The 18,530-nt window shown below is 40.4% G+C and overlaps 1 protein-coding gene across 1 annotated transcript in view; it reads left to right on the forward strand.

Annotated features, from left to right (window-relative positions):
• The window catches only part of ERP44 (endoplasmic reticulum protein 44), a 97,130-nt gene that overhangs the window by 66,178 nt on the left and 12,422 nt on the right, over positions 1-18,530 (forward strand). Inside the window, exon 5 of the mRNA XM_073587664.1 lies at positions 5,283-5,385. Within this exon, the coding sequence (XP_073443765.1) occupies positions 5,283-5,385 (103 nt within the window). The remainder of the gene's footprint in view (positions 1-5,282; positions 5,386-18,530) is intronic.

The following is an 18,530-nucleotide window of genomic DNA, read 5'->3' on the forward strand; positions in this document are numbered from 1 at the left end:
GCTGAAGTACATGTCAGTCACGGAGCCGTGGGTCTTTCCAGAGATCCCAGACCTTCTAGCTCAAGGGCCTGTGTTTCATCCATAGGTGACTTGACTGCACGTAACAGTCTGGAACTTGAGAGGTCAGTGCTAGAGCGTAGGGGGTTCACTACCAAACTGATATCTACATTACTTGCTAGTAGAAAGCCGGTCACTGCAAAAATTAACGGTAGGACCTGGAAAACATTTTTATCATCCACAGGGTGTTCTCCAAAAAGAAAAGTACCCCTAAAAGAAATCCTGGAGTTCCTTCAGAAGGGGCAAGAACAGGGCCTGGCACGTAGTACTTTGAAAGTTCTGGTGTCAGCCTTAGGGGTGCTATATAATTACAACCTAGCGGGTCATCGGTGGGTGGTCAGATTTATTAAGGCCTGCGCTAGGTCCAGACCAGTCCCGATGACCAGGGTCCCTCCATGGGACTTGAACTTGGTCTTAAATGTTTTAACCGAATCCCCCTTTGAACCTTTAGCTGAAGGGTCCATGAAACTAGTTTCATTTCAAGCCATACTCTTAGTAGCCCTTACATCAGTGCGGAGAATCAGCGACTTCCAGGCCCTGTCAGCTGATCCTCCCTTTACCGTGGTAATGGATGATAGGGTAGTCTTGAAACCTGATCCTGCCTATCTGCCTAAAGTAATAACTAGGTTCCATAGGTCATAGGAGATTTCTCTACCTTACATCTGTCCTAACCCAAAGAATGATAGGTAAAAGAACTTCCTACCCTAGAGGTCAGGAGGTGCCTCCTTCACTATTTACTGGCAACAAAATCTTGGAGGAAGGATAGGGCTCTGTTTATCTTCTTCCAGGGTTCTAGGGATGGGAGCCTCAAAAGATGCCCAGGTGGAAAAGGGAAGCTATCAGGTTGGCCTATGTAGGTGTGGGAAGACTGGTTCCAGACGACCTGAGGTCCCACTTTACAAGGGAGATGGCAACATTTTGGGCTGAAAGGGCAGACGTATCCATTGAACAAATCTGTAAGGCAGCTACATGGTCATCACCTTCCACTTTTTATAGCCATTATAGACTGGATCTTTCTGCCTTTTCTGATCTCACGTTTGGAAAAAGGGTTCTAGAAGCTGTGCTCCCTCCGTGATAGAGTACTTCTCTGTAATTCTCTCATTGATGCTATCATGGGTGACAGGAAAACACGTATAATACTTACCGGTAATGTGTTTTTACGGACCCCTTGACAGCACCCATGGATTCCCTCCCATTACTAAACCTTCACCTTTAGGTTGGTGGGTTATTGTATATAATTTTCCACTTAAAGTGCTGTTAAGGATTATTGATATAGTCAGTATTAGTTAGTGTACACACATGTATATACATTTATACAAACTCTGAGGCCCTCTCATGCTCAGTAATCCACTGATGCGGAGAGAGGAGCCACCCTTTTTATCTTAAAGGTTCCGTCATTGAAGGGCGGATCCCCTCTCTCGTTGGTGCTGTCATGGGTTCCGTAAAAACACATTATCGGTAAGTAATATACATGTATCAATTTTACCACACTCTGAACGGCATAAAAAATGCCCCCCAAAAAAACAATTCCTGAATTGCTGGTTTTTGTTCATTCTGCCTCCCAAAAATCTGAATAGAAAGCGATCAAAAAACGTACTGAAAACTGTACCAATATAAAAAACATCAACTCGTCTGTCAGCTGAAATATGGAAAAAATAAATCTCTCAAAATATGGCAATGCAAAAAATAATTTTATCAATAAATAGCGTTTTATTTAGTGTGCAACAGCAGCGAAAAAATTTTAAAAAAGCTGTAAATATGGTAAAGCTGTAATCGAACTGAGGAATTGTGTAAAAATAAATTAAATAAGTTCTTCACCTGCTGTTGATTTTTTTCGTTCTGCCTCACAAAGATTGCAGTAAGGCTCTGCTCACATTTATCCTTTTCTTACATCGGGATTTCTGAGTATCACTGAAGCACGTGATTCAGATGAAACCCCTGACCAAAGATTCACTGTAAATGAGGCAGATGGTGGCACTGTGGGCAGTGTCTGGCATGTGATCTTGCAGTGTCCTTCTTTAGTTGTGCATTAAAGTGCGGTCTGCCATAGTTTTAGGCACTTCTGAAAAGGTGGCTAGACGGAGTCCAGAGTAACTCTGCTGACTCATTATGGTAAATGGATCCCTTGGGGGTTTCATTTGAATTACGTCACTCGGTGATTTAGATGGAAACCCCAAAGTAAGTGCTCAGCAGGATAAATGTGATCCCAAACGTTATGTAAAATGTTTACAATTAAAACTTCAACACAATCCACAAAAATAGCAAGTCCTCACTTAGGTCCATCATATGTCAATGCAAATATTAGTATGTAAATCTAGAAATGGGAACCAGAGCGCACAATAGGGTGATGTACTGTGGAGGGGAGAGTAGGAGAGTGCTGGTAATGCTCACCTGGTGATGGTGGGACAGGCAAAACTCCTATGTAAGTCTGAAGAAAAAGAGTTGCTGCTGCCCCATGACTGGTGGATAAATCCTCCAGTAGAAATGGGTTCCAGTTGGATAAACACTTGGGTGGGCTGTGCTGCTGAAGTGAATCAATTCTTCAGAAAAAGATGATGAGGAAAAAGACTTTTTATTCGCAACGTGTTTCAATGCTGTAGCGGTGTCTTATTCAAGTGAAAAAAAAATTACATTTGTGTTTTTTCTCTTGTTAGTTCACAAAGTAGAAAATGCTACAATTTATTTGCTGTTCCTTTGCTTTTTGTTTCTTTTGCATGTTTGCTCTCTTCTATTTTGTCTGTGATTCTATGTTACTGTGTATTAAATCACTGAGATGCCAAATGTACTTGTAAATCTTCGAGCTAAAAAAAAAATCAAACCATGTTTAACAAAAAAAAAAGTCTGGTTGTGCTGTTACCATAGTGACAAAGTGAATACTGTAAAAATGAAACCTTAATGTTGGGTTTGCTACTTGGGCGTTCCTGACTTAAACAGAATCTGCAGAAGTTTTATCAATAGCCCAAACTGGAGGTGCAACGCTCCAAACTGCGGGGGGGGGGTTTTATACAGTTTTGTCAAAGGGGGGTCTGCATTTTTGTCAAAGGTAAAAACTGGCTGCAGTAGGAAAGTGTTAAAAGGTTTATTATTTATGCCACTTTGACTGCAGAAATCCATTCTTAAATTCTATTCTATATCTATAAATGTTTTCTTTACACTTCCCAAAACATCTGTCATCAGTAACATTTGTCATGGCATAAATAAAGTTCACAGATGTTAAGTTCTGGGTTAATGTACAAAGATTATATCTGAGATCTCAAATGTTCGTTCTTTTTCCTGAGTGACCTGGAGATCTCAGGGACTTTAACTTAAATATTGCAACTTGATTGGCATAATTTATTTTAGCATTGTTCTGTTGCATTGTCTTTGAACATCTTACTCCAGATTTTTTAAAATCTGATAACCATTTAAACCACCCCTCCATTCTTTTTTTATAATTATTTCAATACTGGAATTGTGGCATTAATGTAAGTTCCCTGACGATAGTAATCTACTCACTAGCTGCTTTCTTGTTCTCCATCCATTGTGGCCGCAACATGTGTCTGACTGAAAGTCAGAGGTAACAGTCACAAGCTCTCAAAGTAAGTCAGAGAACTTCGTTCATTCTGGCTCCTAGACTTACATTGAGAAGTGACATCTGGTGCCGATAACTGATGAAGAAAGGGGCAGGTGAGTACATTACGAAGAACAAAGAATTTGTATCAGTGACTCTGCTCCGGCAGAGAAAAAAAATGGAGTGGAACGTTAAAAAAATAGGTTAATTCTAAGGAATGACAAGCCCTTTAATTAGAGTATAGTTACTATATTGTTGGACTATCAGACACACCTATGTTTTAAAACATAAACAAGAACACAAATATTTCATACTAATAAAACTTGATCTTTGGTATAGGAGGGGCTAGATAAGCCCCTGATGTCAATGCTGGCAGCTGATTATCATAAAAAGAGTGACAGATTCCCTTTAAAGGGGATCTGTCACTCTTTCTATCCCCTATTAGCTGCCGGCATAGACATCGGGGGCTTATCTACAGCATTCTGTAATGCTGTAGATAAGCCCCCGATGTAACCTGAAATAGAAGAAAAACACGTTATATTATACTCCCCGAGGTGGGCGGTCCGGTCCGATGGGTGTTGCGGTCCGGTCCGGCGCCTCCCTTCTTCATGCGATGACGTCCTCTTCTCTCGTCCTGAAATGGCTCCAGCGCAGGCGCATTGCTCTGCCCTGTTTAGGGCAGAGCAGAATTCTGCAGTGCGCAGGCGCCAGACCTCTCCCGACGCCTGCACACTGCAGGACTCTGCTTTGCCCTCAACAGGGCAGAGCAGTGCGCCTGCGCCGGGAGCCATTACAGGACGGGAGAAGATGACGTCATCGCATGAAGAAGGGAGGCCCCGGACGGGACGGCGACACACATCGGACCGGACCGCCCACCTCGGTGAGTATAATATAATGTGTTTTGCTTCTCTTTCAGGTTACATCGGAGGCTTATCTACAGCATGCCAGAATGCTGTAGATAAGCCCCTGATGTCTATGCCAGCAGCTGCAAAGCCAAAAAAAAGGGTGACAGATTCCCTTTAAGACCCAGATGGTTTTAAAACCAGAAGCCGCAGTCACTTTCCAGTATCCCCATAAATCCAGTGTAGGCAGCTCTTGAGGTATGTACCTGCTCCAGAAGCAATGTTTGCTACTTATAGAAGTCAACAGGACTACTCTGCGGTCAGGTGATTAGAAGAGCACGTCATCGAATGTTTCTCCGACATGCGTTCCTGTTGACTTATGAATGAAGCAGGCATTGTATCCGTACTCACCTCAGACGGCCACAGCAGCCTGCGCTGGATGCACAGTGGATGCTGGAAGGTGACTCTGCCTCTGCTTTTTTAAAAACCATCCATGCCTTTAAAAAAACTGTTTGATAATCCCTTTAACACAAGGCATTAGAACAGAAAAAAATGCAACATTTACCTAATACAATCATGTTCCTAACTTGTATAGATGCTACTTTTTTTGTAACTACATTTCGTGAAATTAGGCTCTATGGTTTCAAAATTAACTCCTTCACGATACAGGTTTTCTTGACTACAAATAGTGATACGTTAGATCTGAAAAAATGGCATTTGTCAGGCCAAAACTAGCTGCACCAGGAAAGGGTTAAATGGCTTATTGTTGCTGCCACTTGCTACTATTTATGTAATCGCTAAAGTTTGTTTTTTTGTTTTAATTTTTTTTTTAGGATTCCTGGTAAACTAAAACAATTTGTTTTAGATTTACATTCTGGAAAACTGCATAGAGAATTTCACCATGGACCTGATCCAACTGATGTTGCTCCAGGACAGGTATATAGAATATTTACATTAGGTTATCATCATTAAATATGCAGCATAAGTGGATTTTAAGGTAAATATGAAATGCCTTGGACACAAGAAAATATATTTAATGAATGGTCGAAAGGGCATAACATTTCAGGAATTGACTTTGTATTTTTCCTATTGTACCCAGTTATAGCCTCTGTAGCGCAATATTTAGGTCTAACTACTAGGTGCATGATTCACTAAAAGGATTTTGTTTTTCTAACGTGGACTAACGAGGATATCTATCACAATAATAAAAAATATGACATACCCACGAAGTACTGGCATGTATAGTTATGTGTAAAATAATAGGTTTACATCACTAATGTGCCTAACTACGTTTTTTGCCAGAAAAGATCATACAGCATGGAGAAACAATTAATGACTAAATGTAGGCATTTAATTGGCAGCCAATAGAATCAAGTCATGAAATGCAAGGTGCTAATTGGGTGTTAATTATGGCCCATAAAGGAGGGCAGCAAATGTACCTTCTGTTTTTAGCCCTTGCTCAGACATGGTACCAAAGGAGAAAGAACTTTGCTCAAGAAGTGGATTGGAGAGGAGAAAACTTGTAAAGAAGTGCAGAAAATAATTGGCTGCTCAGCCAAAAAGCTTTCCAATGCTTTAAGCCCTCTCTGACATCAGACTTACTATTCTGTCCATGTGTCCTGGGCTCGTATCACCATGGATGGAATAGTACGTCTCAGCGATCGGCTGTGCACTCTTGTGCAGCCCGGGTGTCAGCTGATTCTCACAGCTGACATCCGGCACTAAGTGCCAGGAGCGGTCACAGACCGCTCCCATCACTTTAACCCCCGGAATACTGCTATCGAACATGATCGCAGCATTCCGGGAGCAGGCAGAGAGGCTGACAGCCCCCCTGCCTTTGGATCTGAGTCCCCGCGGCGTCACACGGGGTCCCGATCGCTGCTATGGTAACCCAATGTCATCATGACGAAATCCGGGTTACCAGAGGTGAGAAACTTTCTGTTATGCGCAGTGCATGATCAGGAAGTCTCTCGGGTCAGTCTGCACTGAGTGCAGCGCTGACAGCCTCTATAGCATGCAGATGCTGCTTCATCTGCAAGCTATAAAAGTGATCAGCCTGCAAAAAATGATTGTCCAATAGTGGGACAAAGTGTAAAAGATAGAATGAAGTAAAAAAAAATGTTTAAATCATTGTAAAAATATTTAAAAAAAATCAATATTTATTCTATCACTAAATATTTGAATTAAAAAAATCTATACAATAAAAATACACATTTGGTATCCCTGCGTCAGTAATGACCCGACCTATCAAACAGTCCCCCTAGTTTAACCCCTTTAGAGAACACCATAAAAAACAAGTCAAAAAACAATGCTTTATCTTCATACCGCCGAACAAAAAGTGGAATAACACGCAATCAAAAAGACGTATATAAATAAACATGGTACCGCTGAAAACGTAATCTTGTCCCGCAAAAAACAAGCCCCCATACAGCTCCATCACCTTAAAAATAAAAAAGTTATAGCTCTCAGAATGCTAAAATAATTGTTATATAAAATAGTTTTTATTGTATAAAAGCGCCAAAACATAAAAAAAATAAATGAGGTATCGCTGTAATCATACTGACCCGAAGAATAAAACTGTCTTATCAATTTTACCACAAGCGGAACGGTATAAACATCCCCCACCCCAAAAAAAAAGACAAGAAATTCATGAATTGATGGTTTTTGTTCATTTTGCCTCCCAAAAAATCGGAATAAAAAGCGAACAAAAAATGTCATGTGCCCGAAAATGGTAACAATAAAAACGTCAACTCATCCCGCAATAAACAAGACCTCACATGATTCTGTGGGCCAAAATATGGAAAAATTATAGCTCTCAATGTGGTGATACAATTTTGCAATAAAAAGCATCGTGTGTGACAGCTGACAAATATAAAAACCCACTATAACGCCTCTTTCACATGTCCTGATATTTCCGGTACCGGAGCGGTCAGTGTCCATGTGTGTAATACTTGTGGCACACGTGTAGAATGCGTGTGCCGCATCAGTACCACAAGGACGGGCGCCAGGGAAGAAGCGTTACAGTAAAGCGCTGTTCCTCGGCACCGGGTGCTGAACACGGCTCTCATCATTCTCCCCTGCTCTTCCGGCAATCGGCACAGGTGGGGGAGAATGATGAGAGCAGTGTTTAAACATTCCAAAAATTGCTGTGAAGCACCTGAAGGGTTAATAAACTTCTTGAATGTGGTTTTGAGCACCTTGAGGGGTGCAGTTTTTAGAATGGTGTCACTTTTGGGTATTTTCTTTGATATAGACCCCTCAAAGTGACTTCAAATGTGATGTGGTCCCTAAAAGAAAATGGTGTTGTAAAAATCAGAAATCGTTGGTCAACTTTTAACCCTTATAACGTCCTAACAAAAAAAATGTTGGTTCCAAAATTGTGCTGATGTAAAGTAAACATGTGCGAAATGTTACTTATTAAGTATTTTGTGTGCCATATCTCTGTGATTTAAGGGCATGAAAATTCAAAGTTGGAAAATTGCAACATTTTCAAAATTTTCATTTTTTTTCACAAACGCAAGTAATATCAAAGAAATTTTACCGCTATCGTGAAGTACAATATGTCACGAGAAAACAATGTCAGAATCGCCAGAATCCATGGAAGCGTTCCAGAGTTATTACCTCAAAAGGGACAGTGATCAGAATTGTAAAAATTGGCTTGGTCATTAACATGCAAACCAAAACCACCCTTGAGGGTAAAGGGGTTAAAATGGCAAATAAGACCCAAAACACAAGAGAATTTGATCATCCGCATCTCTATATATAAAAATGAATGTGTGTGCGTGTGTATCACTAACCAATCACAAAGCATCTCTCATTTCACCAGAGCTGGTTAAAAGAAACTGAGTTGTGATTGGTTGCTATTACCTACAGTTTTCCCACTTGACAACACCTCAGCAGACACTGACATGGTGGAAGAAATCTAGCATCCCTGGGAGCATAAGCTCACACATCCTCCATCCCGTAGGAACATCTTCCCTCTTAAAGGGATCATTGGTATGGAAGTCAGAGCAAATCCATCCAGCGCTTTGGTTTTGACCTCAGGCCTCTCCAAGGGATCCCCGGATGGAAGTTAGGACAGTTCCACTCAGCTCTGTGGTTCTGAACCCAGGGTCTCTTAAAGGGATCAATGGTATGGAATTTAGGGCAAATCCACTCTGTGCTTTCGTACTGACCCCAGGCCCTTCTTAAAGGGATCTCCGGTATGGAAGTCAGGGCAAATCCATCCAGTGCTTTAATTCTGACCCCAGGCCTCTCTTGAAGAGATCCCCGGTATGGAAGTCAGGGCAATTGCCTTCAAATGCTCTGGTACTGACCCCAGGCTCTCTTAAAGGGATCTCCTGTATGGAAGTTAGGACAAATCCCTCGGCGCTCTGATTCTGACCCCAGGGTTTTATTAAAGGGATCATTGGTATGCAAGTCAGGGCAAATCCACTCAGCGCTCTGGTTCTGACACAAGTCCCCTCTTAAAGGGATCCTCGGTACGGAAGTGAGGGAAAATCCACTCCACTCTGCGCTGTTGGTACTGACCCCAGACCTCTCTTAAAGGGATCTCCGGTATGGAAGTTAGGGTAAATCCCTCAGCACTCTGGGTCTGACGCCAGGCCTTTCTTAACGGGATCCCCAGTAAGAAAGCTAGGACCGTTCCACTCAGCGCTCTGGTTCTGACTCCAGGCTGACGGGATGATGTGGGATATTAGTGGTAGTTGTCCGGTGGCTCTGGCTGATGGAATGATGTGGGATATTAGGGGTAGTAGTCCAGTGGCTTTGGCTGATAGGATGATGTGGGATATTATGAGTAGTAGTCCAGTAGCTCTGGCTGACTGGATGATGTGGGATATTATAGTGAATGTGGCTATGCGGAATGGGCGGGGCTGTACATATATATATATATATATATATATATATATATATATATATATATATATATATATATTCATTCATTATAATTTGTTATAACTAACCGTAGTTAGTTACTATGCCCGGGCAGCGCCGGGCTCTTCTGCTAGTACTTTATAAAATCACAAAATTGAAAAAGAGCCATCCAATGATCAGCTCCATGGAGATCAAAGAAGATCTTCAGTTACCCGTGAGTCCTGTAACTATCAGAAGTTGCCTACATGAAGTCAAACTATTTGTAGGAAACACTAGTAAAGTACCTTTGCTGAGATAAAAATGTGTTGAAAAGGTTAGTTTGCCAAAGAACACAGTGACTGGCCTAAAGAGAAGTGGCAATACATTCTATGGCCAGATGAGAGGACGATAAAACATCCGGACTCCTTATTTATGAACTGGTCCAATATTTATGTTTCTCCCTCTCCCATAATCATAATTCTGCTTCACGTCACTTGTCTCATCTATTGCATTTTTTCTGTGCTCTGTTGTGGGTCATTCCATGTCACATGGACCAGTGGTCCCCACTCGACCTTCTCCGATTTTGCTGAAAATTTATAAGGATGTACATGTATGTTTGAAAAGAGGTTCTGTAAATTTTTAGGGCCAGATCTCAAATACATTGGGCACTGTTGACCTTTCACTGGAGGTTCCACCAAGCCTGCGGCTTCAGCTAAGAGGATTTTGCAAACTTTGGCACATAGCCATTAGAGTTCTATACTGGCTATGATGCTGAAATTTGGCATACTAGCTCAACTTTTGCTGCTAAACACGATAAAATTATTACCGGCTATGACAAAACAATATTTCGGCCGCAATTTTGTGTCAAAGTAGCTTGTAAAACGCGTCGCATAAAATTTATGCCTAACTTTGCCCATATATAACTCAAGACCAAAAACCAATAGTAACTGGTGCTTTGCCCTGTACACTAAACATCTACATGACTTTGCATTGCTGCAATATCACGGTCAAAGCATATGTATTTGTGGAAATATTCACACCCACATATGATGAAAAATGTTAAAAATCCGAATTTTACCTATTTTTAGGTCAAATTTCTCAAAAAGGGTACCCCTAAAATATATTAATTCTGATATCATTATAAAGAGCACATTTTTCTCTACAAGGATCATTGGTTTTTTTTTTTTGGAGTCTCTCAGTTTAAGAAAAGAAAAATGCCACTGAACATGGTGTTATTTATGCGCGTAATGCACTGATTTTGTGTTTGATTTTCAGATTCTTATCACATGTTACAGAGTTGTATTGTTGCTAGCAATGTCTATAATAATCCAAAACCTATAAACCTTTTTATTTATGAAAAGTTATTGACTATTGTTACATTTTAATGCATATATTATTTATTTTTTAGCGATGGAGAATGAAATTGATGAAGAATCAGCCCAGTGCTCTATCGGCCTTGCGAACAATACGAAGTGCCACCTTAAGACATTCACCCATAGCAAGGATGAGTTGAAATTGTTTACAAGCTTTGGATTGGATGAACAGAAATTGCTGTGTCGACGAGTGGGACTAAATTTTGACGAACATTCACAAATCTGTTTACACCATGAAGCTTCATTCTTGACCAAATATGAGCATTTGCAAAAATCGTGTTGCAATCCTTTTGGGAAGAAAGGTCATAACACCAAAAAGAATTTGCGAGCTATCAATTTGTTAGCAGCTGACCAGTTGAACGAATTTACAAAGAATGATGTGAAGCCTGGCCAGAAGATGTGTGCATCATGTCGAAAAGAATTTGCTAACAGGAAAAAATCAGCTGATCCAGTTTCCTCTGAATCAGATCCAGATGGAATGGAATGTTCTGAAAGTCTAAATTCAAGCTTAACATCTATTGGCATCTCTCCTCTGAAATATCCACGGGTAAGCCAGCGGGATTCACTTGGATATGCAAGGAGAAAGATAAGCCAGTTACAAAATGCATTTTCTAGCAAGATTGCTTCAATTGGAGGGCTTGAGCCGAAAGACATTGAGCAAACAAAAACAGCACAGTGCAAAATGTGTCTGGATTACAATCACCTTTTGGCAGATTTGAAGCAAAAGCTGCAGGTGTCCAGTCGGGCAGAAAAGGTCAAAATCTTGACATTGGCACCTAAAAGTTGGTCCATTAAGGCTATATCAGACGAATTCGGTGTCTCTGAACGAATGGTCAAACAAGCTCGAAAGCTTAAATGTGAACATGGGATCTTAGCCTTACCTAGAATCAAGTGTGGCAAGAAAGTTTCTGAGGAAGTGAAGAAAAAGGTGCAGGCATTTTTTGAGGATGATGAATTCAGTCGAATGTGCCCTGGTAAAAAAGACTATGTATCAGTGCGAATAGCAGGAGAAAAAAAAGCAGATGCAAAAGCGACTATTACTGAGCAATATGAGGGAAATGTTTGTTGCCTATCGGGATCGAAATGGCCCTGAAATTGGATTTTCCAAGTTTTGTGAGCTTCGGCCAAAGTGGTGTGTAACCGTTGGATCTGCTGGAACACATTCCAGTTTGTGTGTGTACACTTCACCAAAATGTCAAACTAATGCTTGCAGCATACCCAATCAATGATAACTACAAAGAGCTCATATGCAAAATGGTCTGTGGAATTGAATCCAAGGACTGTATGCTTGGCCGTTGTGATAAATGCCCCGGGTCCTGAAGTTTTAAAAGAATTTCTAGTCAATGTGTTTGTCAACAGTGACCCTGAAGATATTGAGTTCAAACAATGGATTCACACTGATCAAGACACGCTTGATACCAAACAACTGACTATAAAAGACTTCATTGAAGAATTGGTTTTGAAAATTTCTAAACTTTGTAGCCATCACTACATTGCCAAGCATCAAAGTTGCTATCTGAAATCGTTGAAGGAAAATCTGAGACCTGGAGAGCTTGTGATCCTTATGGACTTTGCTGAAAATTACTCATTTATTGTTCAAGATGCCATTCAAGGTTTCCACTGGGAAAATAGTCAAGCTACAGTACACCCATTTGTAATTTACTTCAAGGAGTTAAATGGTGAAGCTGCGCAGAACATTAGCTTGTGCATAATCAGTGATTGCTCACGACATGACACAGTTGCAGTCCACACTTTCTTAACAGTAATTGTGGAGTATGTCAAGACTCTCATCTATGGAATTCGTCATATCCACTACTTTAGCGATGGATCTGCAGCCCAGTACAAAAATTTCAAAAATTTTCTCAACTTGTGCCACCACAATGCTGATTTCAATATCAGCGCTGAATGGAATTTTTTGGGTACCAGTCATGGAAAGTCGCCCTGTGATGGGATTGGAGGGACAGCAAAGAGGTTGGCAGCTCGTGCCAGTCTTCAACGCCCAACTGAAAACCAAATACTGACCCCGGTGGATTTATTCAACTTTTGCAACGAGCAACTGCATGGAATCAAGTTTTTTTTTGTTCCAAAAGAAAAAATTGACGAAATACGGGTAGTTCAAGAGGAAAGGTTCAAAGATGGACATACAATTGCTGGAACAAGAGAAAATCACCAGTTTGTGCCAATTGATGACAAAAAGATTCGCATTTCAAGGGTGTCAAATGACCCATCATCTTTCATTGCCCATGTAGATAGATCTGTCAGATCAGAAATGCCTTTTGTGCCAATTGCAAACCTCCAGCCAGGGCAATACATTGCCTGCATTTACGATAGGAACTGGTGGATTGGAAATATTTCTGAAATTTCAGTCGACGACCATGATGCATTAATAAATTTTATGCATCCTCATGGACCAGCTAGCTTCTTTCACTGGCCTGTGAGAAATGATACATGCTGGATTCCCGAGCAGTCAATCATTGCAATAATTCCAGCAACAGCATTGGGCCGACAATACAGCTTCTCTGAACCGATTATGTTGCAAATTCAGCAACAATTCCAGACCACTTAGACTGAACATTATGGCTTGGGAACCAACAAAAGATACCCAATATTAGGCTTGGGATCCTAGGCAAAGACACCCACCCTCATGCTTCGGAACCTGTGATAAAGAGACCGCCCGCGGCTGGCCTTGCATGGCTATCGGCCATGGCTCCTAGGCGATGGGGCTGCCAATTCTCGAAAGACAGCATTGTTACAATTCTTAATAGGATTATAGTACCAATTCTTAGGGAATTGGTTGTGGTATAACCACCATGGACCAACGCAAGGGTTTGAATAGTGCAGTTACCATTCACTGCGTATTAATAAATAACACCATGTTCAGTGGCATTTTTCTTTTCTTAAACTGAGAGACTCCAAAAAAAAAAAAAGATCCTTGTAGAGAAAAATGTGCTCTTTCTAATGATATCAGAATTAATATATTTTAGGGGTACCCTTTTTGAGAAATTTGACCTAAAAATAGGTAAAATTCGTTTTTTTTAAGTTTTTCATATGTGGGTGTGAATATTTCCACAAATACATATGCTTTGACCGTGATATTGCAGCAATGCAAAGTCATGTAGATGTTTGATGTACAGGGCAAAGCACCAGTTACTATTGGTTTTTGGTCTTGAGTTATATATGGGCAAAGTTAGGCATAAATTTTATGTGATGCGTTTTTCAAGCTACTTTGACACAAAATTGCGGCCGAAATATTGTTTTGTCATAGCCGGTAATAATTTTATCGTGTTTAGCAGCAAAAGGTGAGCTAGCATGCCAAATTTCAGCATCATAGCCAGTATAAAACTCTAATGGCTATGTGCCAAAGTTTGCAAAATCCTCTTAGCTGAAGCCGCAGGCTTGGTGGTACCTCCAGTGAAAGGTCAACAGTGCCCAATGTATTTGAGATCTGGCCCTAAAAATTTACAGAACCTCTTTTCAAACATGCATGTACATCCTTATAAATTTTCAACAAAATCGGAGAAGGTCGAGTGGGGACGATTTTTAAAACTGGTCCACTTGACATGGAATGACCCTTGTGCATAAATATGTGACTCTTCAGATTTTGTATAAGTCAATGCCTGATGAAGAGATCTGAGTAGTCTCAAAAGCTTGCAATGTGTTACCATCTTTTCAGTTAGTTATCTCATACCAGGCACCTAGGACAAGATTTAATATATCAAAATACTGGAAGGCTGAGGAAGAAATGCTCTTGAAATGGGTGTTTCAGCACAACATTGAGCCCAAACACACCTGCAAGTGGGCAACATCTTTGTTCCAGACCAACAATATTGGTGTCATGAAGTGGCCATATTAGTCCACAGACCTCAATTCGATTGACAATTTGTGGAATGGCATAAAAAATGCAGTTTTTGATTAAAACAAAAAAAAAACATAGGAACACAAAAAAACTGACATGTAGTCCAGTCAGCTTGGGCTGGAATATCGGTTTGTAGGTGTCAGATGTTAAATAAATCTCTGCGCAATACTGAGATGTAAAAAAGAATCGGTTTGCCGGTTACTCACTTTAGATTGAGAAGAATCGCACTGTCAGGGAGTTGAAACGGTATCCTTGGTGTTACACGTTGATAAAGGTGTGAATGAATCCGCTTCAATGCCTTAAAACTGCTGGATAAATGATATAGGGTTAAATCAAAAAAGAAGAAACCTGTTGGTAGCACTGGAGGCTGAGTGAGCTGAACTTGTGGTACTCACTTAGGTATACTAAACCGATCAGGGATCCTGCTGCAGATAAAACTGGTGGTGTAGTTTGCCAGTTGAAGTTCTGATTTAAGAAGGGGTATAGAAATTGAAGTATAATAACATAAAATTAAAATAGAGAATGCAGCACAAAATACAGAGATTGGTTTAGCCGCTTCAATGGCGGATATAAGCTGCACTTACTGTGGATTGAGATTGCATATGTAAAGGTTGCTCCTGGCTGCTCCACCCTAAGGCAGCTTTTTAGACCAATTGCTGTGTAATTAGAAAGTGTGAGTGACCGCGCTTGCCTGCTGATAAACATAGTGCTGGACCAGGTGCACTTACTTGCGATTGCTGGTGCTCAGTGAGGCAGGCTGGGTGCTGGTGTGCAGCAGAGGAGCCGCTGCTGCCCGATCGACACGTGTAGACCGCCGGTGTCCTGCTCGCTCCGGCCGGAAGCGACGCTAGGGAAGGCGGCGTGACTAGGGGGCAGAGCTAGTATGACGTCACACTGGGGTTAGGACTGGTGCGCGGGAGGCACAGTACCGACGCGTTTCAAGGGAATGCTTCCCTCTTCATCAGGGTTGTGCCAATTGACGCGCATACCGTCCATAAATAGCAACATTAATGAGATTAAGTGATCACCTGACCCAGATGCCTGATTGAGCTCATTTGTTAATTGTGCTAGACCGTGAATAAGTACCATACCTTAAATACAGGCTGAATCAAAATATGGTCCTGGGTTTAGTTAATGCTGAGAAATCATGGTTTCAAGATAAGGGCACAAATTTAACCCTAATTTATCCAGCAGTTCGTTTTGTGTACATAAAATCTGATAAAATATAATATATATAATATAACCTTTATTTTAAATTGCCAATAAAACATGCCTGCAACCGAAAAATATATAAAATCAAATGTGCACAAAGCTAGTTTTGCTTCATCATTAATCGTCCATAATAGATGATTTTAAGTCTCAATTGGAGGTCGACTGCATCTTGCTAGTGCATTAGTCAGGGTCTTGGTGAGTCTACCTTTCAGATGTGTTTTTTTGAAGGGAAGCATTCCCTTGAAACGCGTCGGTACTGTGCCTCCCGCGCACCAGTCCTAACCCCTGTGTGACGTCATACTAGCTCCACCCCCTGGTCACACCACCTTCCCTAGCGTCGCTTCCGGCTGGAGCGCGCAGGACACCGGCGGTCTACATGTGTCGATCGGGCAGCAGCGGCTCCTCCACTGCACACCAGCACCCAGCCTGCCTCACTGAGCACCAGCAATCGCAAGTAAGTGCACCTGGTCCAGCACTACGTTTATCAGCAGGCAAGCGCTGTCACTCACACTTTCTAATTACACAGCATTTGGTCTAAAAAGCTGCCTTAACGTGGAACAGCCAGGAGCAACCTTTACATTTGCAATCTCAATCCACAGTGAGTGCAGCTTATATCCGCCTTTGAAGCGGCTAAACCAATCTCTGTATTTTGTGCTGCATTCTGTATTTCAATTTTTTTTTATTATAATTCAATTTCTATACCCCTTCTTAAATCAGAACTTCAACTGGCAAACTACACCACCAGTTTTATCTGCAGCAGGATCCCTGATCGGTTTAGTTATACCTAAGTGAGTACCCCAAGTTCAGCTCACTCAGCCTCCAGTGCTACCAACAGGTTTCTTCTTTTTTGATTTAACCCTATATCATTTATCCAGCAGTTTTAAGGCATTTAAGCGGATTCATTCACACCTTTATCAAAGTGTAACACCAAGGATACCATTTCAACTCCCTGACAGTGCGATTCTTCTCATAATATAAAGTGAGTTACCGGCAAACCGATTCTTTTTTACATCTCAGTATAGCGCGGTGAATTTCTTTATTCCTTTACTAGTATATTTTCTAACAGGCATCGGCACAGAGCCTGTTCTTCACCTGCTGCATCTGGGATCACTTGACCTCTCGTGCTTCTCAAGTGGACTTGCGCCAGTGTGTTAAATACCTACTAATTTGTTAAATAAATCTCACTTGACCCAGAGTTATTTATTTAGTAAGGACCACATACAGCACCGGGGTAAATATACAACCAATGAGAAAATCAATGTGCCAAGAACAAAATAGCATAAACATTACAATTTCAGCCAAAAAAATGGAGAGCAGGCACAAACAACAAAGAAAATTGGTAGTTGAGCTAATCAATAAAGGTGCATTGACACAGTGTATCTGTGCATCTAACGGTGTTCCAAATCAATATCAGAAAAGGGGTGTAAACACAAGTCACATGGCTAAACTATTGCTGTCTTTTCATAGAGCCTGAATATAACAGGTTATTCCAGTATAACAGAGTAATCGGCTAAAACTCCAAATAGAGCACATAATAATAGTAATAATAATTTCTTCACTTATATAGCGCCAACATATTCGGCAACGCTTTACAGACATTATTACATCAGTAATAATGAAGTAATGATGCAGTAAATGCAGATAGGAGATCCAATATTTGGATAACAGTTAGTGGTACATGGATATGATCAGCTCACCCACCAAGACCCAACACGTGTTTCACCACAGCTTTGTCACTCTTGACACCACCAGAGTGTTTTTGGAGTGACAGAGAATTACCACAAAAGTAAAAAGAAGGCTTAGAAAAACTATAGGAAACTCGTATCATTACTCAATCATACTGTCCTGAAGAATTAAATTGTGCTGTCACTTTTACTGCACGGTGAGCATGCGTCTAAAAAAAATAAAAAAAATTAAAAAGTTATGTACCCCAAATAGTAGCAATAACAACTTCAAATTATCCCACACCAAAAATATGCAGGAACTTTTGTCTATTCAAACAAAAAGAAATTTATGGATCACAAAATATGGGAACACACCAAAAACATAATTTTTTAAGGCATATACCCAAAAATGGTACAAAGATATGTCTCTAAAGACAAGCTACTAAATGTGAGTCTGTCAACATTAAAATTGTCTCAATCTAAGTTTTTGTGTAAAAGTTGTAAAACAAAATATCAGTTTGACATTGGCATAGGAAAATAGTCAGCATGTTTACGGCAATTGCATAATCAATGATCAGAAAACAAAACTTAGAAAAATTGTTAGGCTTGCTATATTTTTTTTTTTTTTTTTGCAATTCCTTACCTAAAATTAATTCTTAAAAATGTTGCCAAAAGGCTAAAACAGTAGGGTACAATGCTCATACAAATCCCAATTTATCAAAGTTTTTGGCAAATTTCCCATTTTTATAAATGCAGAACCTAATACAGTTTACAAAAGGTACAATGCATCACAAAAAAGTGTCAGAATTATTTGGATGAAGTGACAAGTTAGCTCTGAAAATATGTCTCTGTCAAGAAGGCCAAAATTTAATTGGAAATGTGAAATGCTTTATTTTTGCTGCCACATCTTTATTTTAAACTCCCCATACTTTGAAAAAACCACTATATTGCTAAAAATGAATGTTTACCATTCTGGAGACTTAGCTCATCAATTTACAATTTAATTACATATATAATACTCACAAATGGAAAATTCTGGGTTCATGTACAAAGCTAAGAATGTTGGTTCTGTTTGTACATCCAATTTGTGGCAATTTGATTGGCATAGCTTCTAGCATTTTG

Source organism: Dendrobates tinctorius, unplaced genomic scaffold (assembly GCF_039654945.1).
Source record: "Dendrobates tinctorius isolate UK_male_01 unplaced genomic scaffold, ASM3965494v1 ptg000102l, whole genome shotgun sequence".
In the NCBI taxonomy this organism is placed as follows: domain Eukaryota; kingdom Metazoa; phylum Chordata; class Amphibia; order Anura; family Dendrobatidae; genus Dendrobates; species Dendrobates tinctorius.